Source organism: Chionomys nivalis, chromosome 26 (genome assembly GCF_950005125.1).
Source record: "Chionomys nivalis chromosome 26, mChiNiv1.1, whole genome shotgun sequence".
In the NCBI taxonomy this organism is placed as follows: domain Eukaryota; kingdom Metazoa; phylum Chordata; class Mammalia; order Rodentia; family Cricetidae; genus Chionomys; species Chionomys nivalis.
Genome location: NC_080111.1, coordinates 8,690,670 through 8,716,966, shown reverse-complemented (window position 1 = coordinate 8,716,966; position 26,297 = coordinate 8,690,670). Strand labels below are relative to the sequence as shown.

Genomic DNA, 26,297 nt, shown 5'->3' with positions numbered 1-26,297 from the left:
TCTGTTGAACGGATGTCCGAGAGCAGAGGCGCCATAGAGTTGGTTTCCTAGGAGTCCCATCCCGGGGTGTGTCTGCATCGTGACTCCGCCTCCTCTGTGGTTATCCCCTTGCTCTCACCACTACCAGCAGAAATGGGCCCCTATCAATCAAAGACCTTCTCTATGTCACCCCTTGTATTGTGTATCGAACTGATAGCAGTCTGCTGATCTGCCCTTGCGTACCCTGTTAACTGTCCATCGTGATCCCCCCGCATCTCATCACCACCCCCACACTCTACTATTTGGAGTCTTTATCTGGGGCTGACACCTTTCTGATCTCTATTTGTAGAAAAGAATTGTTAGGAAACTGGCAGACTAGCCTGATAAAGGCCTTCCTGTGCCCCGAGTTTATTCCCTGGTAATTGCAGTTTCGTGCATAGTGCCTGAAGTTATTAAGAGTTATGCCCCAACCACTAAGAACCTCACTGCTCAGTCTGAAATTCAGGGGGAGTTAAACTATCTGGCTGCTGCAGCCAGCGAAGTAAGCCATACCTGTCCCTTAATCCACGAGATGTCGCGTGGCTTCCGACCAGTCATGGCTTCCCTGGGCCTCCTGGCCATCGCCTCATTGTCTTCGGCTGGACCCTAACCCCCATAGCTGTTTTCTCTCCTGTCCACCCTCCCCCCTCCCCTCTTGTTTCTCTTTAAAACAGAGTTCCATTATGTAACCCTAGTTGCCCTCTCCAGCTGACCTTTAAATGTTAAATTTCAGGTTTCTATCCTGAATATGAACAGTATGCTGCTCTCTGTGTTGGCGAGTCGACCTTCTCTGGCTTCAGTTTTTTAGCGTAAGTGAATTTGTATTCTCGCCCCAGCTGCCTGTTTATCCTTTTCTGATACCTTCGGGAGATCATCTGGCCTTCCTTTGTTTCTCTGGTACACAGAATTATGTTCACAGCTGAGCTTAGAATCGGGTTTTGACATCCTATAGGTCCTGATGGGAACTGAAGGGTCGTTGTTTTCAACACCTTGTGACCCCATATTCTGTTCCCAGTAGCCCCCCTCAGAGGCCCCAGCGCTCCACCCTCATCACTGCTGCCATCACCTGGCTTTCACCTGATCTGCATCAGGAACGCCTTAGCCCAGTTATCTGAGATATGAATTCAAAGTCGCACGCTGGCCCCCACCCGATTTGCATATTCATTTTGTGTTCCCACCCCTTGGTTTCGGTGCCTCGGTTTATTTTCCCACACTCAGCAACGGCGCCCCGGTCCCAGAAGAGCAACTTCAACAATTATTTTCATGGATGGATTTTTCATTTCCCGGCCTCATTTTAAGTCACTCCACAGACATCTGGACGTTCTTTTTGGTGCCGTCCACATCTTACCCCACGTTGGCAAACACTTTTGTGTTTCTAAGCTCTTTGGGGTTTTGCTCTTTCCCCTGCATCTCCAGGCTTTGGAATGGTGCCTGGCTCATAATTGATGTTCAGTAAACGTTTGTGGCGCAATAGGATTCCAGACCGGGACCCTCAGAGCCTGGCACGTTGGCTCGAGCCACTCCAGGGCGCCTGTGGTTTTCTTTGCACTTAGTAGATGCGCAGTAGCAGTGGCAGAACATGTTGCTGGACTGAGATCTCGAGAGAGGATAGAGGATTTGTCCTCATGAGATCAATCCCGAGGCTGTGGCCTTGGAGCAGAATGTACAGAGGCCGCGCCAGCCCACGCTCGTCTTCCTGAGACGCAACCTGCGTATAGGAAGGGCCTTAAGACAGCTTTACCCAAGCTTGGGGTCCTCCTGGTTCTTCCCACCAACCAGCTTCCCTGACCGTCTCGCGCTCTGGAGGCTCTGGGGGCTCTTTAGAACCATCGAGAAGCCATCGCAAGCAACGGCTATCTGCTCTTGGGAATACCTTAGTGACCATCGTGAACGCGACTCTGCTAGACAAGAAAAGTATTTCCAAGTAGGCCTCGCCCTATTCCTTGTCCTTTTCCATGTCCTTGGTGGATACTGATTGTGATCACAAGTCTTGGAGCGGGGGTCTGTTTCTGAAAACAGCCCCCATCATGTCCTGTAATCTCCTTAGTTTACGTGCCGGCCTCTATGAAGTAGGAAAAAAAAATGCCCTACATAGCCGGATTGTGTACGCGGCATTGAACATAAAATGCAAATTTTCTGCTCCAGAAACAGGTGCAGGCTAAATTTTGAAAATCCCTGTATAATGTAGGCCGATGACATTAAGTAAAAATACTCGGTTTTATACATCCCGCAGAGTAGATGTATAAATATAATATAAATGTTAAAATATAAAATATTAGTATAAATAAAACATTAGTATTGTGAAAGCAGGCATTCAGAAGGCGGGAGGAACAGCTCAGCCAATGAGTGGGGACCTAGGCTGAAACACCCCAAGAGGGGGAGCATCTAGGGGGAAGAGGAAGGAGAGGACAGCAACAGTATGTGCAGGAAAAGAGAGAGAAATGGGGTGGGAAGGGGAGGGAGGGAGTTAAAAAAAATCTTCACAATGAAAACTGAAGATAAGCAGTGGCTTCTCATATACAAACAACATTTTTTCTGAAACACAGCCACATACCATTTAATGAAGTTCTGGTTAGCTTGTTACCAAGGGAGACAGAAGTTAAAGCCATTTAGGAACAAGAAACCACAAGCAAGCAAATGCCTCCAGTATATCACTCTAGACACACCTATCGGATTTTCTTTCTCTTGATTTTTCGAGATGATTTCTCTTGTGTAGCCCCGACTGTCCTGAAACTTGCTCTGTAGACCAGGTTAGCCTCTAACTCAGAAGAGATCCACCTGTCTTTGACTTCCAAGTGCTGGGATTAAAGGTGTGCGCCACCATTACCCAGCAGGGACGTTTGTTTGATTGATGGTCGGTGTGGAAGGAAGGGCCCAGCCCCCTGTGGGTGGTATGGTCATGGGTATATAAAAAAAGCAAAGTGACGAAGCCAGAAGGGGCAGATGAATAAGCAGTGTTCCTCTCTGGTCTCTGCTGCAGTTCCTGCCTCGACACCCACTGAGGATACGCTGCGACCTGGAAGCCAAATGAAGTCTTTCCCCCAACAAGTTCCCTTGGTCACGGTGTTTATCACAGCGATAGAATCTTAAATGGGACAAATGGGAAGCGTGTCAAGCTATTTCATCGTTACGAACATTGTAGAATAGACTTACACAAGCTAAGATGTCATATATAACCTTAAGAGATGACAACCTGTGCGACTGGTTGCTGGAGAGATAGCAGAACACTGAACTTCTCAGTGCCGCTTGGCTCTGAAAAGCAGAGATTTTCAAATCATGATGAATGTTAAAGATTTTACAACCTTAAGTATTTTGATTCAAATTGAAGCTTCTTGTGGTGCAATTAAAGGGAGGTTGAGAAGAGTACAGATTGACCATGAAAAGATTAACTTTAGAAAGTGCAGAGGTGCCTGTTTATCCTACAAAAATACAGCTTTGTTGCCATGACAAACGTTATTGCTTGTCTTTTCTTTCTTTGCAGAAACTTCAAGAAGGACACACTAGATTTAATTCGCAATGTTAAGAATATCCAAAAAAGGAATAGTTAGATTTGATCAAGTTCAAGATGAAGAAACCTACCTGGAAAATTTAGCCGTGCAAAGAAATGCCTCTGCTTTCTTTGAAAAATACGAACGCAGCGAAATACAGGAATTGTTAACAACAGCCATAGTCAGCTGGCTGTCTGCCAAGGATGACGTCCGTTCTCAACTGGACATCCCGTGTGGACTCATGAGTCAAATCAATAATGTGGGCTTCTCCACGGCCATCCTCTTGACTCCCGTGGACCCTACTGCCCACTTAGACTACAGGGAAGTCCATCAGATCTTAAGGGAGTTGTCTGTTGGAATTTATTGCTTAAATCAAATCCCTTCCATCAGTTTAGAAGCAAATTATGATCAAAGTTCTTCTTGTCAGTTACCTCCAGCTTATTATGATACCAGAATTGGACAGATTTTGATCCATATTGACTATATGCTAAAAGCATTATGGCATGGAATATACATGCCAAAGGAGAAACGAGCCAGATTCTCTGAATTGTGGCGCACAATCATGGACATTGACCAAGATGGGAAGCCTCAAACAACTAAAGACATATTTTCTGAGTTTAGTTCAGCAGGTAAGAGAATTTAGCACTGTTTAATTGTTTTTATTACAAACCATTTTTCTCTTTTATTGAAAATGAACTTTTCCATGCAATATATTTTTCTGATCATACTCCCCCCCAACTCCTCCAAGATTGTTCCCACTTCCCCAACTCCTCCTTTCTTGTTCTTTTTTTTTTTTTAAAAAGAAAACAAATAAAAAAGAAACTCTCTCTCACACACACAAGTACAAAATCAGAAACCACAGTATGCAAGCAAAAGACCATTAAGACAAAATGTTCCCAAACAAAGCAATATGAGAGGAAAAGTCTACAAAAATACCATTGACTTTGTTTGTGTTGGCCATCAACTGCTAGGCATGGGGCCTACCATGAAGTGTGGTAGACTCAGTGAGACTCCATTGGAGAAAATTAATTTATTCTTTGCAAGCAGGTATCAATTACAGATAGCTATGCCATTGAGCTGGGCCCCTTTATCTTTGCCTAACATTCATAGATTTGGTCTTTTGGTGTCCCAATTTCTTGTATATTTCTTACCTGTGACTTTAACATTTTTTCATATTCTTGGTCAGGGTCAGGGTGTGATTCCTCTACTTTATTCTGATGTTGTATCTTCTTGTATCTTCTACTTTGTTTGTTGTGCTGGCAAGGCTTTCCCCTAAATTCTCTAATTGGGTTATTGAGTTTTTCAATCTATCTTCATTTTTGCTTGAATTTTTTTCAGTATTTCCATCTTCTCCTTACTGAATTCGGTTTTTAGAGTTTGAATTATCCCTTCATTTAGCAACGTATTTGCGCTTTCTTGGATGTGACTTGGGAGTTGCTTTCTGTCCTCGTTAAGTCCTTGAATTCTTTGATCATGTTTAAGATTTTTCTTTTCAATTCTGTGTTCCAGTTTTCAGTGGAGAGCATTTCTGTAGGGTTGATGGGTCTTAGAGAAGACATACTGGGTTGACATTTTGTACCTTTTGTGTATTTGTGTTGTGAACGGGGCATGTGACTTATTCTGTTGGCCGATGTGAGATTCTAGTCTGCCTCTGCTGAGCTGAAGTTTGGCTTGGTTTCTGTTGTCCCCCGAGTTAGGTTGATTTCAGATTAGGTGAGATGAGGAAATCGTAGGTCGACCCTTCAAGTAGTGTTATTTCAGACTGGTGGAACAGGCATGATTCCACTTCAGTGGTAACCAAACACGTATACAAATGGGTAAAAGGGCTGCATCTGCTTGGGCTGGTGTGTAAGGTGCACTACCTATACCTAGGGTGTGCTTGGGAACATGAGAATTGTGTGCATTGGGCTGGGGTACTGGGTATTCCGCCAGCTTAGGCCAGTACACAAACAGTTCCATAAGGATCGTAGACCATGAAGCCCAGCTGCCTGGCTGGACCAGCACCTGGGATGTGCAAGCAGGGATCAGCCTGCAGGTTTGGAATGGTGTCGGCAAAAAGGGGCCTGGGAGACTCACTAGGCCTGGCAGGTGCACAGGATGTGTGACCAGGGATAGGCCTGGGGTTGGAGACAGCGTATTCCTTGGCAATTTCATACTCATGTATGATGCTTTGACATTCACATCCCTGACCCCTAACTCCCTCTCATCCGCAGGCCCTTATTTACCATGCCCTTTCCCAGATTCATGAATTATGGTTTTGCTTTCTGATCCACTTCGTTTAGCCAGGACCATTTCTGTCATCATTGGTTAGAGCTAGCAACTCGAGCCTGATGGAATCAGCGGTGAGCACACAACTGAAGGTTGTTGAAAACGTTTAAGGGCCAGTCTCAAAAGTCTTAGCTCAGGGCTCAAAACCAGACATAAGCATAGGGGCTAAAGTCTGAGGGCTATAGAAAAGGAATCTTCTCACACAGTTCTTTCTATTCATGTGCTCTTTGTTGTTCTCTGTTTATTTTACTGCCTCGATTCTAATTCTTCTGTCCTAATTGTCTATAATTTCTTAGTTCTAATTCTCTGTCTCAATTCTAATCCCAATACTTATTCTCTGTTTTCTTTTCCTTCTCCTTCTCCTTCTCCTTCTCCTTCTTCTTCTTCTTCTTCTTTTTGGTTTTTCGAGACAGGGTTTCTCTGTGGTTTTGGAGCCTGTCCTGGAACTAGCTCTTGTAGACCAGGCTGGTCTCGAACTCCCAGAGATCCACCTGCCTCTGCCTCCCAAGTGCTGGGATTAAAGGCATGCGCCACCACCGCTGGCTTCTTCTTCTTCTTCTTTTCTTCTTCTTCCTCTTCTTCTCCTCCTTCTCCTCCTCCTCCTCTTTTTTCCTCCTCCTCCTCCTCCCTCTCCTCCTCCTCCTTCTTCTTTCTCCTCCTCCCCCTTATTCTTCCTCCTCCTCCTTCTTTTCCCTACAATCTCATTTGTCCTGCATTCTTTATCCTTTTACAATTTCTGCTCATTTCTGCCTGCTTCTCTTCTAGTCTCATCTCTAAATTCTAGTCTAAAAATTCTTCTCCTCCCCATGGCTTGAAGCACCAGGAAAGAGATGTCAGTATTAGCTCTTACTGGTCAGAAGCGTACCTAAGATAAATGATGAGGGCAGAGCCATTGCCATGGCAACGTAAGGGTCCCAAGGTTTTGAAGAGATCAGGCAGGGAGAACAGTGATATAGGCTCCAAGGCAGAGGTCTTTCATTTACAGACTGGCAAGTAAAGCATTGGCTTGCTTTTCTTAGTAACCTTGGTGGACATCTGCGACTCTGACCTTGCATAAGCTGTAAAGTTTTCTTTTTTTACAAAAAGCCTTTAGTCTAGTTGAGCTTGTTCTGAGGTGAAAATGAGATAATTGTGTGTAGTCAGCAAGGCAGGCTTTCCGGTGTCTGTAGGCCTCATGGGACGACAGATCTAGCTCTGAAGCATGTTCCAGTATATATTCTGCGTATCAAAACTATACAACTAAATAAAAAGCCATCTATTTGACCATCCGTGGATATTCATGCCTCTCAGATGGAGATGCAATCATAAGATCATATCTGCACATTGAATGAAATTGCATGGTAATGGGAATATACCATAACTGTTATTTCATGAGTGAGATCACAGATGAATGCAACAGTTCTCAGACTAAGCTGTAATTGCATTATGACCCACGAGAGCTCGTGATACACTCTCCTGACATCTCACCCTTTTCCGTTCACAAGGAGAAGCATGTAAGTCAGTCTTAGGGCAGCGCTTTCCTATCTGCTGCTGGTAGAATGAGTCCAGGACTCTCTTGTTCCCTATCTCTCCGAGAGCCATGGCTCAACAACTTTAGACATGCCGTAATTCTTGTCCTTGGGCATCTGTGAATGTCTCAATTGAGGTCTCTTTGCCTGAACACCAACATAGACCAACTGTCTGTTAAAAGAAATAATTACGGGGGTGGGGGTAGACTTCTATGTTGACACAAAGACCTGGTTGAGAGAGTAAGGGTATTGACTGTGGTTACTTCCTTGCCAGCATCACGCATTGCTGGAGGGAGTCATCCTATAGACCAATGCGTAGGGGAAATTGTGCCCAGTAAAGAACACTGTAATGCTATGGGAAGAATCCCCAAACTGTAAAGCAAGGCAAAGGGCTTATGGCTTCACACAAGAAGACATTGAAGACAGCCAACACCTTCAGAAGGCAAATATACCTAACCGCCTTGCTGGATAAGGGTAATAAGATGTGCCATCGCTTTGCTAAATGAGGTCTATTCTCCATGAGATAGCATCTCTGAAGGGCTGGCCTCGGAAGCACTCGTGAAGCGCTCACTGTGTACTTCTGTGGTCCATGACAGAAGGCCGAGACTCTCCTTTTCCAGGAACCTGATAGCTGTGAGTGTCGCAGTTAGGTCATTTCAATACCACCACTCCTACTGACTTCTGAGGGGCCTAATTCTATGTAGACCCAGGAGAGGGAGCCATAGTGGTCGTCCACGATTTCAGTGGCTGCACCAGGCCCAGAAAAGTTCATTGCCCTCTTCTTTATCTCTTGTCTCTTACTACCTATATTTTTCTTTCTTCTATTTTTTCCCCCGCGAAGGTTTGGTTGATATCACAAATGATCCAGACTTTTATGGAATCTATGATGAAGACATGAATGAAGACCCAACGTATGAGCCCAACAGCCCTGAGGAAAAGGCTATATTTATGAAATATGCGGAAAATATTATGCTGAAGTTAACATTCAGTACCACCCAAGTCCAACAACACGAGAACGTCTTTATATTCGAGACAGACTATTGGCTTACTAATGCTATAAAGTACAATCAGGATTATCTTGATATTTGCACTTACCAGAGGCTACAGCAAAGACTGTATCTTCAAAAAAAAGTTATTCAAAAGCACTTTGAGAAAAAAAAAGAAATCAGAAAAGGGATGGGCTATCTGAAGCTAATATGCTTTCTGATTCCGTTTTTACTCAGTCTAAAAAAGAAGATGAAAGTTCCGTATTTAAATAGTCTGCTTCCACCTTTTTCAGGTAAGAGGATAAACAAAAATAGACCTCATCTTTGCTGGGATGTCAGAAAATTATTTACCAGATAAGTACTGTGTATGTTTTCATTACTTTCCCATAATAGAAGCTGATTATTCCTAACAAATGATGTAGTGGTTTGAATAGGAATGGCCCCCATATGCTCATAGATTTCAATGCTTGGTCTTAAGGGAATGGCTCTACTTGAGAGAGAGTAGGAGGAGGTGTGACTTTGTTGGAGGAAGTTTGACACTGGGTGTCCCAAAGCTCAAGCCAGGCCCACTGTCTCCCTCTCTCTGCTACCTGCAGATCCAGATGTAGAACTCTGAGCTTCTTCTCCAGCACTGCCTATGCGCCACACTGCTGTTGTCACAGACTGTACGGGTCGCTGTGGTCATGGCCTCTATAGCAACAGAACACCGACTGTAAGGGTTGCTGTGGTCATGGTCTCTATAGCAACAGAACACTGACTGTAAGGGTTGCTGTGGTCATGGTCTCTATAGCAACAGAACACTGACTGTAAGGGTTGCTGTGGTCATGGTCTCTATAGCAACAGAACACCGACTGTAAGGGTTGCTGTGGTCATGGTCTCTATAGCAACAGAACACTGACTGTAAGGGTTGCTGTGGTCATGGTCTCTATAGCAACAGAACACTGACTGTAAGGGTCGCTGTGGTCATGGTCTCTATAGCAACAGAACACCGACTGTAAGGGTTGCTGTGGTCATGGTGTCCTTAGCAACAGAACACTGACTGTAAGGGTCGCTGTGGTCATGGTGTCCTTAGCAACAGAACACTGTAAGGGTTGCTGTGGTCATGGTCTCTATAGCAACAGAACACTGACTGTAAGGGTCGCTGTGGTCATGGTCTCTATAGCAACAGAACACCGACTGTAAGGGTCGCTGTGGTCATGGTCTCTATAGCAACTGAACACTGACTGTAAGAGTTGCTGTGGTCATGGTGTCCATAGCAACAGAACACTGACTGTAAGAGTTGCTATGGTTGAAACAGATGGAAATGCCTACTTGGTTCTTTATAGTGTCTCTTTTGCCTAAAGAAGCTCAAGGAAGTTTTTGTTGTTGTTTAAACAAAAGTTACCAAAATCACAGCTTTTCTATATAATAATTGAGGAGGTATATATTAGTGCTTACTCATAGATGCCAATCAGAATATTTTAACAAAGCTTTTGAATAGTTTATACAGTAAAACCACAAGACATGCTCAAAATGCATAAAAATAAATTTTATTGTCAGGCGGTGGTGGTGCACACCTTTAATCCCGGCACTTAGAGACAGAGACAGGTGGATCTCTGTGAGTTTGAGGCCAGCCTGGTCTACAGAGTGAGTTCCAGGAAAGCCAGGGCTACACAGAGAAACCCTGTCTCAAAAAATCATATATATGTATGTATGTGTTTACATATATATATATATATATGTGTGTGTGTGTGTATGTATTATATAATACATTAACAACAAAATATATTATTGTTTAAAATAAAATACATACGTATATGTGTATTTATTTATTTACCAATTTATTTTTTAGTGAACCTGATGGCACATGTCTCTAGTCCCAACTACTCAGGATAGAGGCATGAAGATCACAAATTCAAGTCTAACCTGGGTAACAGAAAAACATTCAAGGCTATCCTAGGCAACATAATGGAGCATGGTTCAAAATCCAAAGTGAAAGAGGGTTGGGGAGATAGCTCAGGAACTGACAACTTGTGTATACAAGACCCTAAATTCACTCTCTAGTACCACAAATAAATGTGTGGTGCGGGATTCCCCTCTGTATGCTGTGAATACCATTGGTTACCAAGGAACTGTCTCGATCCTGTGCAGGGCAGAATAGAGGTAGGCGGGAAAACTAAACTAAAAGATGGGAGAAAAGGCAGAGTCAGGGAGACGCCATGTAGCCGCCACCGGGGACAGACAGGCTAGAACCTTGCTGCTAAGCCACAGCCACATGGCGATATACAGATTAATAGAAATGGGTTAAATTAAGATGTAAGAGATAGCCAATGAGAAACTAGAGCTAATAGGCCAAGCAGCAATTTAATGAATATAGTCTCTGTGTGGTTATTTCAGGGCTGAGCTGCTGGCAACAAGCAAACAGCCTCTTCAACAGGTGTGTGTGTGTGTGTGTGTGTGTAGTGAGAAAGAGAGACTAAATACTTTTATAGTCAGTAATTGCCAAGTTCTAATTTCATCTAGATTTTCCACTCTGTTGACAGGAATGATAATCAGAGACCTAAAATACAATCATCTATGTGTTGTTCACATTTTAAATGAAAGTTTCTTTTTATTTCTGGAGATGACAAAGTCAAGACAGAGAGAGAACTGCCTCCCTTTATCTACGGACGAGATTTTAAGTGCCAGAATTTTGACTACAAAGAAAATCAGTATTTCCATGTCCACGGAGGAATTGAATTTGACATCAGCACAAACCCTGTTGAGAATGCTATGGATGACTTTAAGGTTTCTGAATTCTTAGTATTTCTGAACAGTCTGTTGCTCGAGCTGTTTTGATAAGTTCTCACTGAGAAAGAGCTTCTGTTGGTTCAGGCCCCATTCAATCATTGTCATAACTCACTAGCTTTTCTTACACCTTACAAAGCACACACAAATAAAAGTGCAGTGACTTCTAAGCAACTGTGTTGGAGAATAATCTGGCAAATAAACCAGATACAGTTACTTTCATCACAGGTTTATCAAATTTCAAATATGCAGTCTTGGTCCTTGGATCGTTAACTACAGCATCCAGTAGAAATCCATGGACACGCGGCTGGCTGATCATGGCAGCAGACACCTGAAATACCAGCAGGGGCAGGGAGATCATGAGTTCAAAGCCAACTAACCACACATCATAGAGAGACTTCATTAAAAAAAGAAAGGAAGAAAAAGAAAACAAACCCAAAAAGAAATAAGTCCCTGAACACTTAACGCTAACCCATCTATGTTTCTCAAAGATCATGACAAGAAAAAAGGCAGTCTTGAGTTTGCGAAGAGCCCCTGAAGAACCTGGTGACATCACACAGATCAATCCCTTATTCATTTGTTGTTTTTCTTGTATACATTATACATTATCATGCCTCTTATATTTTTTCTTTTTAACTTTTGTTACTTATTCTCAAAGTAGGATTGGATACACACAGTTATTACCAAATTTCTCTTCATCTTTATTTTTCATTTGCATGTATACAATTTCATATAATAGATCTTGTAATTATTAAGTTTGTGTGATTTGTATTTTAGAATAATGTAGAACAGATACGGGAGTGTGCTGCTAATACCTTTGTAGAAGACTCAGGATACAAAGAATTCTACTCAGTTCCAGTCATGGAGTTTTATGGAAAGAGGTGAGGACCTTTCCACTCATTCCAACCACAGCTCGTTGAATGTTCACAGAGAAGAGGATAGGGTCAAAGGCCAAAGCTAGTCTTAGGGTGGCAATCGGGGCAATCGGGGACCAGTGATGGTCTTGTGGGTGATGGATTCAAAAGAGCGCTAGGTGGTTATCATTTCACACCCTCTGATAGAGCCTGCAAGTGACTTTAGAACTTAGAATCCATCCTTACAATGAGCACAGATGTCAGATAGCGATGGTGATGGGGACCAGATGCTAGGGGCAGTTGGAAGCAGTGGGCATGGCACGCACCTTCATTTCCATGGGAAACCCTCTGTGCCAGACCTTGCTGGGCCTTCCTTCTTCTGAAATGATATATTTCCTCCTGTGTTGCTAGCGTCTCTCATGCACTCTGTTCTTGTATTATTATTGTCATCATCATCAACAACAACATCATTATTATTATTATTTACCACGAATACAAGTTTAAAAACATGGATTATAGAGCGCAGAGGAAATAGTTGGACCAAAGGTGTAAAAAAAAACATATTGGAAGGTTCGTTTGCCATTTGTTTCTCAGGTGGCAAGGAGGTTGCTGAGGACCGAGTCTGGAATTCTGCAGAATAGAAATTTCAAAAAGGGGATAAGGAGAAACGTGGGAGAGAGAGCAAAGGAGACAGAGAGGGCATAACACACGAGGAAGAAAGCAGGAGACTGGGTAGCAGAGCAGCCGAATGGGGTGTGTGTAGAACGAAATAGAAAAAGCGTCAGATACAAAAGGAAACGACAACTCAAGAGAGAAGAGCGCTCTCTAGAGCTGGCTGTGGTTTGGTAAGAACACTTTAATGAGACTATGATTAAGGGGGGCTATTTGCGCAATTTAAAGGGTAATGGGGAAAGCTAAAGAAAGGGAAGAACTAAAAATACAAGTTGTACACATTGAAGATGCGCAGGGACGAGGAGGATAAAAGATGAGGCAAAGGAACATGAAGACGAAGGATGGAGCAGAATAGATCTTTCTGTTGGGTACCGCCTGTACTCATGTACCGTGAGCATGGAGCCAAAGACCAGGCAACTACGGTCCTGAGGAGGAAGAGCAGCGTGAGGACGCAGATATTTAAGAACCATGTGAAGGGGCCTCTTCCTCATAGGCAGAGGCCATGGAAACATCTTATGCCTTAAATGCCTTGTTACCGCTCTGAAGAGGAAGCTCCTGCTCAGAGGCCCAGCACCTATTGAATAGACAGTCCCTGCCAGGCTGCGGGAGGTCCTGGGAGCATCTGTGAATGGACCTTTACTCTCTGGCTTCTGTCAGGCTTCTGGGACGCCACTGATCTTGGAAGTGGATGAGTTTGATTTCAACAGTGTGGAGGAAGGGAAACAGGGTGGAAGAGAAATCTAGGACTCTTTCTCTAGAACCTGACCTTCTAGTGGCTTCCAAACAGGGCCTAGCCTCTGTCATGGGAATCCGGACCAACCCAAAAGGTCAATAAAAGGGTAATTGTCATACAAAGTCAGCTGATAACAATGTTCGTGCTTTTCCTCTCAAGTCTAGCTCAAACTACAGTTCTATATGTAGTTAATATGGAATATTAAGTCTTTACAGAATGCAAATAAGTAGCAAGTTACTTAAAAGCTATAAAAACGCCTTTTCCTCTGTTCTTTCGTAGCTACTATGTGATCTACTTTGACCTTGAAATCTTCTATCAGCAACTGTATAAGACTCAGTGGTGGGGTGCCATCAATGAGATCGTGAACAACCTGCGACTGAAAAGGCTCCCGCTGACCGAGGCTCAGTTACACGAGCAGTTCAAGAAAAAATTTGGCTTCAAAAAAGCCATGAAGTGCAAGGTATTCCACTATCACATACCTTTGTGTGGAGAAGTTCCAAATGACCACATGTCCGCGTCCCGCATGCTCCCCTAGGTGGAAGGCCTAGGACATGGGGTTCAAAAGGACGCTGGAATCGGTTGTCGGGGGTATGGAATTTACTAGAAGAGTCATTAGTGGCTATGGACAGACAGACAGACAGACAGCATGGCAGGGGCTCTGAGAAGATGAGGCCCTAGCACCAGAAAACCAGTATGCAGGGCTTCTGTTACGCACCTTAGCTTTGGGAACCCATCTGGTTAGTCTCCATAGATGCTGGATCCCAACTCTTAGGTTCCTTGATTCCTGGATCCCATCTGTTAGGTTCAATAGCTGCCAGAACCAATCTGTTAGTCTCCACAGATGCTGGAACCCATCTGTGGGGTTGCCACCTTCAAAGGTTATGCAAGCACGTCCCTCCCGTTTATCTGTTTAAAAGCCATACATTTAAAACGCTGAAAACGACTCCAATTTAAAGTGTTTATCAGAACATCTCAAAGAACAACGTCCTGTTTTACCTCTTCGTCTGAGACCTGGAGAAAGAAGGAAAGGTCTCCTTCTAGTTAGATAGCTCTGGTTTCTTGAGTTGGCCTTTAGCTGGAGGGAAGCAGGTAGGTGATCTTCATTTGCGTTTAAAGTAGTTCAGGAAAACATCTGTCCATTTTGCTGAAATGGTCTGCAGCGTGAAGCTACAGTTGACTCTGGAAGAAAGGAGAGTCTTTCCAAATGTATTTCCATGCTCTCAATGTGACTAGTTCTGTGACTTTCAACCTTGTCCAGGGAGAAGGCTTCACCGGCCTCCATGGCCATGTGGCAAAAATGGAAGCACATTCGTGCAACTCCGTAAACACGTTCTGTGCCCCTTCCTTAAAGAACACTCTAGCCATCTTTTTATAAAGAACAATTTTAAAAACTAACGCTGACCTTTTAAAAACTTTTTTAGAGTATCCCCTTTGGTATGAAGTCAGCCGTGGAAAGAGGCCTGTCTGCCGTTTTCCATACGTTCAGCCGCAAGACCTCAAGCTCAACCCTCAACGTGTCCGATGAAGCAGGCTACGCCATTTTCCACCACGCGGCCCTGCACAACCGGGTGTCTATCATCTGTCAGCTGTGCAACGCCAACTTCAATGTCAACCAGAGGCGCTTCATCATGTTCAGCCAAGGTACCGATCCATATTCAATACCGAACGAGCCTAGTTAATATAAAGCAGAATTGAATGATTTAAACAGAGCAAGGAGCCAGTAGTCCTTTAAGCACTTCTTAATGTGGAAAGAACCTTTGGCAATTCAACATCTTCCATCCATCCTTGTCTTCTCAGATTTTCACTTGCTGACAAATAGGTAAGTTTCACCATGAACAAGTAACTCTGCTAGCAATATTACGCTAAATCAACGTGTTAGGCTAGCCGCAAGTCCTGCATAGCCTTAAAAAGACGGGGTTTCCAGGTCCGCTCTGACTTGGTAGTTGGTGTGTGCAATATCCCTACGTGTCTCTGTCAGAGGTTGCGTTCCGCGTTGTCTGATGTAAAACTTCTGTTTCAACGTTTTGTTCTTTCTAATTTAGGAATTGGTAATCATGTTTCTGTGTGGATTTCCTTTTTAAGCAGAGTCCTCCAAAATGGATATGAAAAAAGAAAGAAACGGTAAGGCCTAAGTGAAACGAATATATTTTATTTATTTATTTATTTATTTATTTATTGGTTTTTCGAGACAGGGTTTCTCTGTGGCTTTGGAGCCTGTCCTGGAACTAGCTCTTGTAGACCAGGCTGGTCTCGAACTCACAGAGATTCGCCTGCCTCTTCCTCCCGAGTGCTGGGATTAAAGGCGTGCGCCACCATCGCCCGGCAACGAATATATTTTAAAAGACTGTTATATAAGTTCAAACTTTTTTGCTGGGTATGGGGACATAAGCCTGTAATTCCAGCATGGGGGGTGGGGCAACTGGAGCAGGAAACAGGGTAAGGTCATCCTCAGTTATCTGAGTTCAAGACCAGCTGGGCTGCATGAAAATAAACAATTGCAAAAAAAAAAAAAAAGAGAGAAAGAAAGAAAGAAAGAAAGAAAGAAAGAAAGAAAGAAAGAAAAAGCTTTTTATAGTAAACAATCTACAGATATTTTGTTGGATGAAGATGTAAAAGAGCGAAGTTTCACATTCAATTTGAAGTATAATTTTTCGGCCCATGGTTATTGGTGTTCATGTTAGGCGTTCCTTTTTTATAACAGCTAACTGGGAATTTGCTGTAGTCTCCACTTGGTTTCAGAGTGGTTTGGGCAGGTTGTCCGCAATCAGCCACGAGCTGGGAACGTAGCTCAGCTGTGGGGATGCGTGCCTCACACCACCTGCAAGGCACCAACTTCAATCTCCACCCCCTGGCCCCAGAAACAAGTTTTCCGTTAGGACATCCTGCCACCTAGTGGCAGTACTGATATATGGCGCTAAGGAATGACGTTTGGCCGAGGTCAAAGATTTGAGATAAGCATTGGACATGAAAATAAAAACGCTTAGGTTTATACCTTTCTACACATTTGAGAGACCAGCCATATACCTTTAGAGTTACTGTATAAGGTAACTTATAAGGTAATTACTATATAAGGTACTTTAAGGAGAATCTTTCATAAACAAAACAACAACAACAGAAAAAAAAAAAAAACACCAAAAACACAACTACTTAAAAAAGCCCAAAATGGCAAGGTCAGAAAGGGTCTTAGGTACTTGAATTGGCTGCCTTATTGTGCTGGAGGACTACTGTATTCTCTCTCTCTCTCTCTCTCTCTCTCTCCTCTTCTCTCTCTCTCTCTCTCTCTCTCTCTCTCTCTCTCTCTCTCTCACACACACACACACACACACACACAAATAAGATTTAAAGTACCACCAGAGCAGGAAGGAGGCTGTTTGAAACTTCTGATTGAATGACATTTAATGAAACAGACCTTCATTGTAAAATAGTGCAAGCCTGTTTTATCATGACTATCTTACGTATTATGTACTTTTTGAAACTATGTAGCAAGATAGGGTGGTGCACACTGGTAATCACAGCATCAACATCAGGGGGCTGAGGCCGAAGGGTTTCAAGTTCGAGGCTGTCCTGAACTATAGTAGGCCTCAGCCCAACCTGAACTACATAGCAAGACCCTCAAAAAGCAGGTGCATATTTTCTTTTCTTTCTTTTTTTTTTTTTTTTGTGGATTTTTCGAGACAGGGTTTCTCTGTAGCTTTGGAGCCTGTCCTGGAACTAGCTCTTGTAGACCAGGCTGGCCTTGAACTCACAGAGATTCACCTGCCTCTGCCTCCCGAGTGCTGGGATTAAAGGCATGCGCCACCACTGCCCGGCTGCATATTTTCTTTACTCACAAAAAGGTATGATTCCTTCAGACACTCCAAGTTAGCAAAGAAATATAAGAGTGCCCCAATGATTGTTTTAGTGCTTGGAGGATTTCTATATTCTACATCACTAATCTGTGTGGTTGGGTTCATAAAGGCATGCTTATTTATTCTGTATTGATTTTAGGAGCGCTAGCCCTGCCTACTGAAGCAATTGTTGTTCGTCTCAGGTCCAACACCCCTGCACCTGGCGGCCCAAGCTTGCTCCCTGGAAACGACCATCTGTCTGCTGTGCTTCAAGGCTGACTACATGCTCACCGAGAAGCGAGGCTGGATGCCCATCCACTTCGCCGCCTTCTATGACAACATCTGCATCCTCATCGCCCTCTGCAGGAAGGACCCCAGCTTGCTAGAGGCCGAGGCCACCGCTGAGTGAGTTACGGGGCATCTGTAAGGATGTGAGCTGCGGTTGTCCTGACAACCATCAGGTGTATTTGGTCTGGGGGCTTGGAAGGTCACAAGCACCGACGACGTCCTCTCGGGTCCTCATCCCCTCTCTTCCAGCTTAACTTTAGACTTCGTAAAGACTCGAGCGATCATCTGCCCATGTGTGTTTTCTAGAGGACATGTCAATAATACCGCTTCACAGATAGGTTTATTTGGCAACCACATGACTAGGGAGGAGACCGTTGCTCTTGTCTCTTAGACAATCAGCAGGTAGCCCTATGTCTCCAGATCACAGCAGATAGAGCCATAGCGCAGCAGAAGTAACTGCTTGTATCTAGAGGAGGGCGACAGCAAGAAGAAGAACAATTGGAACAGGAACATCTCTAACAGTCTTCTGTCTCATCATCCGGCTGCAGCAACTTTTAGGATAGAGGTGTATGCTCTTCTTAGGCTTGTCTCGGAATCGAAAGACCAGGTGGCCGTTGTGGTTCTCTGAGCCCGTTGTAGGGATACTGTAGTCTAGGTCGTCAAATGCCCTGTGCATTATTTGCAGACTGGCTTGGTGGTTTGAAGGACGCTGGGCTTCTCTTATTGCTCCATAACACATTGCTCCCCACACTGTAGTGCGAGGTGACGTCACCTCCCGTGTCCATGTTCGTGCCAGCATTGCAGACGGGAGCAGAGTTAGAGGGAACACAGCAGCTCCGTGTCCATGTTCGTGCCAGCTTTATAGACAGGAGCAGAGATAGAGGGGAGGAGGCAGATCACGCCTTTGTCTTTACAGAGCTGCCCATGCAGCCTCCGCTTCCGTCCTATAGCCACACAGTTTGCCCTGTCCCAAGCCTACCTCTGAGGGACCATGGGAGACTGAATGCTGGCCTGGATACCATTTCCAACACCCAAAGATCTTGTCCAACAACCCCACACAGTCAGCTTTCAGACGGCTAGTTTTTGCTATAGTCAGGAAACTGGGATTCGGAATTGGATATAAAACATTAAAAACTGAAGCCGGGCGGTGGTGGCGCACGCCTTTAATCCCAGCACTTGGGAGGCAGAGGCAGGCGGATCTCTGTGAGTTTGAGGCCAGCCTGGTCGACAAGAGCTAGTTCCAGGACAGGCTCCAAAGCTACAGAGAAACCCTGTCTCAGAAAACAACAACAACAACAAAATTAAAAACTGTGTTTAGAAACTTCCAAGTCTCTGTGATATTCGAAGAGTGGGTTGATAATTCCTGATTGTGTGTCCACTAAAGCTTTGGAAAGATTAGACAAGCTAGTGCGTTTTAACTGTTTGTGTACTACCAACTTCCAACCACGTTGTAAGTCCTAATAATTGAGAGGGAGGGCAGGGAGGCGGGGAGGCAGTCCTGTGGGATGCGGAGAACGAGACGCTAGGAAGACAAGGCGATGGCAAGGAGTTGCTCCAGCCGTGCAGTAGCGGAACTCACGATAGTGTGTGTGTGTGTGTGTGTGTGCGTGTGCGCGCAAGACTGCTTCATTGTGCTCTTGATCTTTAGGAACCAGTGCACGCCACTATTGCTCGCTGCCACGTCGGGAGCCCTGGACACTATCCAGTACCTGTTCTCCCTGGGGGCCAACTGGAGGAGAACAGACACTAAAGGAAACAATATCATTCACTTGTCAGTGCTCACCTTCCACACAGAGGTGCTCAAGTATATCATAGAACTGGATATCCCTGAGCTCCCGGTTTGGAAGACTTTGGTAGGTGAGTATAGAGCTTATGGTTTCGTTATAAATCAATATTCTGATTGTTCTATAGTATGACCGACCATTGATATGCTGAAATGGAGTAAATCAAATACACATATTTTAAAAAGTAAAGCTCATGCAATTAAAGATTATGAATTAAAACCAGCAGTAGCACCGTTAATAAGGGAAACTATCATTTTGTGTGCAGAAGTAGTTTGATTTCTAACTTAAAATCAAAGCTCTGTAACCCAGATGAACTCTATTTACACCGCGATATTGACTTTCGTTTGCTAACTTTCGTAGAAGTGAGAAAATCACTTTCTCCATCAACATGGAGAAATATTCCACAACAGACCGAATTCAAAAGAAAAGAAAGAAGAAAGAGGAAGTGAAAGTTTAAGCGGCAAAGGTTCTCTCCGCTTCCTTCTTTCTTCTCGTCCTAGGGCAGCTCCAGAAAAGTCTTTTCTGCACGATTTGGTTTCACGCGAAATTTTGTGCTCAATCTAGCCGGAAAACCAAGGGCAAGGGTGGCTTAGTCAATCGAATGGGCATATCAGAATTTACTCTTGCCTCAGTCTCCACTACGATCACATAGAGCAGTAACAGCCAACATTCAAGAGAAAACGGGACGGTGTGGCAGCCATCCACACGATGGAACCAGGCCGGAACCTCTTAGACTTAGCCTCGCGGAGGATCCCAAGCCAGTGTTAGGAAAGCTGAGACCGGCTCAGACCCACCTCGCAGCCTTCATGGAGAGCGAGAACAGGCAATGCCGGGGTTCTCCGCAGGGTCCCGTCAGAAAGGCCAGCAGGTGCGGAGGCTGCCTTCTCCCCGGTGAGCGGAAGTGGGAAGGCCCCGAGGAGTAGAGAGCAAGGCCACTGGAGTTTCAGGGATGTCAGCAAGGTGTCCGGTGTTGGAGCCGCGGGCAACGCTCTGGTCAGTGAAAACCAGGAAGATGAATCTCAAGTAGGGAAAGATCACCTCCAGGGCAAAATAGTGAGAAATGAGATGGCCCCGTGGATGCCCAGATGAGATCGATATTTGTAGAGATAACGTAAATATTAATAAAGTATTGATCGTGGTGACAGCTGTAAATATGAGGAAGGGGAAAGGTGGAGATGGCAGAGCAGCCTTGAGCTGGTTCCCCGTCTCCCATAACACGAGACCATAAACAAAGCCTAAGGCTAAGGTAGTGAGATGTGGCGGTGTGTCCAGCTACACAGACTGTGGGCCCAAAGTCCAGAGCTCTGCTTTACACGGAAAGGAATCCAAAGTCAGGGAGAAGTGTGCGGAAAACCACAATGTTGGGGCTGAAGAGATGGCTCAGCGGTTAAGAGCATTGCCCGCTCTTCCAGAGGACCTGAGTTCAATTCCCAGCAACCACATGGTGGCTCACAACCATCTGTAATGAGGTCTGGTGCCCTCTTCTGGCCTGCAGGCATACACATAGACGGAATATTGTATACATAATAAATAAATAAATATTAAAGAAAAACCACAATGTTTTGCTGGTGGTGTTTTAGTGGCTTTGAATTTTGAATCATGAGCATAAAATAAAAATTGAAACAAAAAGAAAAAGAAAAGAGATGGAGAATAAAAACTGATGTTTTCCCAGTGGAGTAAAATACAGTTAACATTCCAGGCTGATTCTATTGGCTTAAGATGTTTGGTTCTTTGGGCCAGGGAGATGGCTCAGTAAATCACCTGCTGTGCAAACACAAGGACCTGAATCCAGATGCTAAGCGCACAAGTAAACTCTGGGCATGGTAGCCTCTCTGTAATCCTAGCACTGGGGTTTGCGAAGTTGTTTGAGAATTTTCTCCAACTTTGTGCTTAATCTAGACGAACTATTATAAAGATAAAAGTATTCGATCAGTTTAATGTATAATGGAATCATGTACAATGAGAATCTATTCATTCTCAATATCCCACAAAACCTGCATGAAGATTAAATGACAGTAGCAGCAGAAGGGAAGATAAGGAGGACGTGAGAGCAGTAAAAATAGGAGACAAGCCAGTCTGGGGTGCTCACTGGCCAGCCAGTCTAGTCGGGGGATGAGGTCCAGCTTCACTGGGAAACTCTGTCTCAAAAACCAAGGTAGAGAAGAAACAGTGTAAGGCACCCATTGTTGGCCTCTGGACCCCAAAACCCCAATACAAAGGTAGATTCATGTACACACAGAGAACACACATTCACACGAACACCAAATTCACATGCACACACAAAACGCACATGAGTGCACATACACAAAACACACTTGCACAAACACTACACACACGCACACACTTTAAAAAGTGATGTCTAGCTGTTGGTTCAGAAATGGCTCAGTATCGGCCCTGGCAGTTGTTAAGTAGCGAGGACATGTCCTGAGGCTATTGACCCAAGAAGCTGCTGGGAAATGTCTTGGTGTTTATTTTTATGCACGCATGTTGTTGTATCTTCGTCTTTTAAAAGACTCATTGTGAGGGTCAACTCGAACAGACATCCACTACAAATACCTCCAAGTCTGGCCCCTGACAAGAATGGCTTAATGGCACAGGTACCTTGCAGGGGTCACTTCCTGCAGGAGCTGTGGTTAGAAAGTCCTGGTAATTCCATGATAACGGCACCAGCAGAACAATAAACAGTAAGCATGCAGCTTCTCGCTTTGCGCAAGTCCTGATAGAGTTCTCTCGCCTTACACTGCCCATTTCCACGAGGAGCAAAAGTCACCTAATTGGGAGCAGGTTAATTAGCTGAAATTAAAACAGTGTTCTCTGAGTGCGGGCTGGGACAGCTCCGAAAAGAGGGAGGCCAGAGAAGGGGGCGAAGGAAGGACATGGCCCCATGTTCTCTCACACAGAGACACTGTTCAGAAGCATACATAATGTTTCATCTTTTGTTCGGAGCTCAAATTTATGCTTAGAAATATCATATTAATCATTTTCAGGAAATGTGCAAAGCATCCTATCCAATTTAATGGCTATTAAAATTTTTATTGATTGTGTAGTTTACTTTGCCATCCTTAATATCTACTCAGATTTTATTCAAAATTAATGGTAGGTGCATGAAAACATGTATTGTTCTTCTAGTTAATTTGAACTGTATTTTTAGGCAATGATAGCCGTTCAGACCAAAGAAATAATTTTAGATTTTTTTCAGTAACTATATATATACTATAAAGCTCAGAGGTCTTGGGCATACTGTGTTGGCTTCTGTTATTGCCACAAATGTCAAGATAGTCACCTTCTGCAGAGAGCACTTGATCTGTGCTCCCAGGATTGGCTGTGATGGAGTAATAACAGGTATTACAGGAGCCCGTGGCAGAGGCTGTTAGAGGCCCATGGCCTGTTAGCCTCATGAGAGGTATAGAAAAACAGAGAGACAGAATCCCACAATTCCCTTCAAGGATGCCACCCCCAGCGATCTCTGACCTCCCACTAAGTCCCACTTCTTAATGCTCCCCTAATTTTCCATTAGCACCCAGCTAGTGATTGGGCCTTTGATGGCCTCTGGGATCCAAGCTAGCCCATGATAGTCTAGCCAGCACCTCAGAGGACCACACACAGAGAGGATTTGGCGCATGCACCTGGTGATGGGGTGGTCTCAACTCGTGTGTTCACTCTATCGTATGACAATGACGTCGGTCATCCCGGTGACTCTGCTGTGAATCACAGTTGCGTTTCTCTGTTGCATACTCACCAGAGATGCTGCAGTGTGAAAGTTTCAAGCGGAGGATGATGGCCGTCATGTCTTTAGAAGTAATCTGCTTAGCCAACGACCGATACTGGAAATGTATTTTGGATGCAGGTGAGGCAAAATATATATTAACTATCTTTTTCTTGTCATAGTTTAAGTAAAGCTATATTATACTCAGGTTAATCATTTTAATATATTATATATAGTATATATAATACACGTATATTATCATAGAACTACATATTTAATGCTGGTATCAGATGTAAACCATAAACACACACACATGTATGTGTTTTTCAAGACACGGTCGCACATATAACCCAGGCTGGCCTTGAACTCGTAATCCTCTTGCCTCAGCCTTGTTTTTAAGTTAAAATTTATAGAATATATTTGGTCGTGGTTTTCTTCTCAACTTCTCTCAGATCCTCCCCATCCCCCTCCGCACACAACTTAAAATTTTACGAAGTAATAAAAAGAACTTCAGTATACTGTCTGTTGTAGGTTGTGACAAGCTACCTTGACAAAAAACCATGCAGGGAAGAAAGTGTTTATTTTATCTTGCAATTCCAAGTTACGATCTATCCTTACAGGAAGTCAAGGATGCAGGGACCTGAGTCAGTCAGTCGCACACACCCAGAGTGGACAGCAGAGGGAAGCCAATGATTGCATGCATCCCTCCTCATGCTCAGCCCTTTCTCTAAACTTACGGTCTAGGATCCCCTGCCCCAGTCACGGTGTTACCCACAGTATGAGAGTTCCCACATCGGTTAACATTAGTAATCCAAACAACCCCCCCCCACACACACACACACACACTCAGAGGCCAGCCTTATCTAGACAGTCCTGCCTAGAGGCTCTCCTCTTGGGTACGTCTAGATGACATCGTCAAGGTGACAGCGTAAACAACACGGTACTACTATGACCGCTTTCTATAAATTATTCCAGTCCCTTTTTAAATTGAAAACTAGAAGAAAATGTCAGGCCAGGTCTGTAAGGAGTTCCGCGTTCAGAAACTGCACTAATTGCACGGTTCCTCTGGCCTGGTTCCTTCACTAATCCAATGAGCCAACCATGCGTGCGGACTTGTTCTGAGAGCCACGCTGTCCGCTCTGACTTTCCGAAAGGGATGTGAATGTCGAACTATCCAGGCTGGAATCCACTTTGCTAACATGCATATTGAGACACATGCGATGTCCCGTAAATATTGATGGATGAACAAGCTTTCATTTATTTAACTCATTAAAAGCATGCTTGGAAAAGCTCTGTGTCCCCCGAAAGTTAACAATAGATGGTTTCATTTCAGGTAGATAAATAAAGGAGCCCCGGTTATAGTCATAATTTTTCATAACTTTGTGCATCTTAGCAACTGACCTGAGGTAAACCTAACAAGCATTCAACTAAAGCTAGGTTTTCTATATTTCTATATTTCTATTATAATGGATGAGGCTACTGTTACATTTTACTAAATGAGTATATTTTTCACTTTTTGGTTTAAGATAATATATGGTAACATATTCAAATAATTACACAGTTACTGCCACACCAGACAAGTCAGTATCCCAAGCAGAACTTCACCTTGTGGTGCCCAAAGCCTCTATCAGCTAGGGATGATGGTGCACACCTTGTTACCATGTGGTACCCAAAGCCTCTATCAGCTAGGGATGACAGTGCACACCTTGTTACCATGTGGTACCCAGAGCCTTTATCAGCTAGGCATCATTGTGCACACCTTGTTACCATGTGGTACCCAAAGCCTCTATCAGCTAGGGATGATGGTGTACACTTTGTTACCATGTGGTACCCAGAGCCTTTATCAGCTAGGCATCATTGTGCACACCTTGTTATCATGTGGTAACCAAAGCCTTTATCAGCTAGGTATGATGGTGCACACCTTGTTACCATGTGGTACCCAAAGCCTTTATCAGCTAGGCATGACAGTGCACACCTTGTTACCATGTGGTACCTAGAGCCTTTATCAGCTAGGGATGACTGCGCACACCTTGTTATCATGTGGTACCCAGAGCCTTTATCAGCTAGAGATGACTGTGCACACCTTGTTATCATGTGGTACCCAAAGCCTCTATTAGCTAGGCATCATGGTGCATACCTTGTTCCCAGCACTTGGGAAGCTGAGACAGAAGATGATGAACTGCATAGTTCTGTCTACATAACAAATTATCAGTTCTATAGGCCAAAATTCAGTGTTTTAAAGATGGTTTAGATTTACTAAAATATGTAGGATTATGTTATATGAAATTAAACATCCAAACAGCAAAAGTCACTATCTTGTAGATAAGACAAAAATCACATCACTTCAAATTGTTATTCTGTATTTTGTAGAACTGTCTGTAATTATCTTATTGCCATACCATGAACATTATTTCATTACTGTTAGGATAAATGGACGATAAATAACTTTGAGACATCAATGCTCACCTTGGTCTTACTTTACAGGCACCATTCCTGCCTTAATCAATCTATTAAAATGTCCCAGAATAAAACTGCAGTGTAAGACCGTCGGGTTATTGAGCAATATCTCAACCCACGTAAGCGTAGTGCATGCTGTGGTGGAGGCGGGAGGCATCCCCGCTTTGATCAACCTGCTGTCTTCTGATGAGCCCGAACTCCATTCTCGCTGCGCCGTCATCCTGTATGATATTGCGAGGTGTGAAAACAAGGATGTTATTGCCAAATGGGTGAGTACCGTCCCGTAAGACATCACTTCCGACTGGCAGCCATCCTCACACATAGAAACTAGAAAGACAGAGATCCGTGCTGTTAGAGTATCAAACTCCCAGGGCTGGTCAGCTAAAGGAGAAAGAATGTCAAGAAAAACCCTTCAGCAAGCCGCGGGCATGTAGGTCAGTGCAGGGCTGTGGCCCAACGCCAGGGGGCCTAGTTCAGACGTGAGTGGCCCCGGAGAGAAGATGGAGTACTTCTCATGGTATATACCAATTGTTTCTGGTTTATATGAAGATATTAGTTCTGAGTGAGAATTAGGATAAAATTGCTTTTGGTGAACTCCAAGCAATGGCTGATCTGCTTTGTTTCCGCAAACAAAACCTACCCTCTTGTGTCAGCGAACGCGTTAAGATCTTTTTTAGATGCTCGCAAATGAAGGGGAGGTACTTGATAGAAGTTTCTTCTGCTTCATAGAATTGTTTTTTCAATATGAACTGAACCATGTGTGTTATCAAATAGATAATTACCTTGGATTCCTTATGGTGGAAAACCATTTATATTCTGTTCTCCTTGGGTTCTTGTATGTAATTTGCCTTTGTGCATTTTTTTTTAAAAAAAATGTCTATGGAAAACTTGAATTGTTATGTCTATTATCAATCCTTCAGAAAATATATTGGAAATTTAGTC

General features: G+C 43.9%; 1 protein-coding gene across 2 annotated transcripts in view; it reads left to right on the top strand.

Annotated features, from left to right (window-relative positions):
- Window positions 1–3,534: 3,534 nt before the first annotated feature.
- Window positions 3,535–26,297, top strand: part of Ankar (ankyrin and armadillo repeat containing) — a 46,516-nt gene continuing 23,753 nt past the window's right edge. The window contains exons 1-11 of one of the 2 annotated variants that reach the window (XM_057758499.1): window positions 3,535–4,135; window positions 8,124–8,561; window positions 10,871–11,034; window positions 11,812–11,915; window positions 13,573–13,753; window positions 14,715–14,934; window positions 15,379–15,414; window positions 17,324–17,525; window positions 19,057–19,265; window positions 22,935–23,039; window positions 25,383–25,624. In XM_057758499.1, coding sequence (XP_057614482.1) covers window positions 3,535–4,135; window positions 8,124–8,561; window positions 10,871–11,034; window positions 11,812–11,915; window positions 13,573–13,753; window positions 14,715–14,934; window positions 15,379–15,414; window positions 17,324–17,525; window positions 19,057–19,265; window positions 22,935–23,039; window positions 25,383–25,624 — 2,502 coding nt within the window. The remainder of the gene's footprint in view (window positions 4,136–8,123; window positions 8,562–10,870; window positions 11,035–11,811; window positions 11,916–13,572; window positions 13,754–14,714; window positions 14,935–15,378; window positions 15,415–17,323; window positions 17,526–19,056; window positions 19,266–22,934; window positions 23,040–25,382; window positions 25,625–26,297) is intronic. The other variant, XM_057758500.1, reaches the window with a different exon arrangement.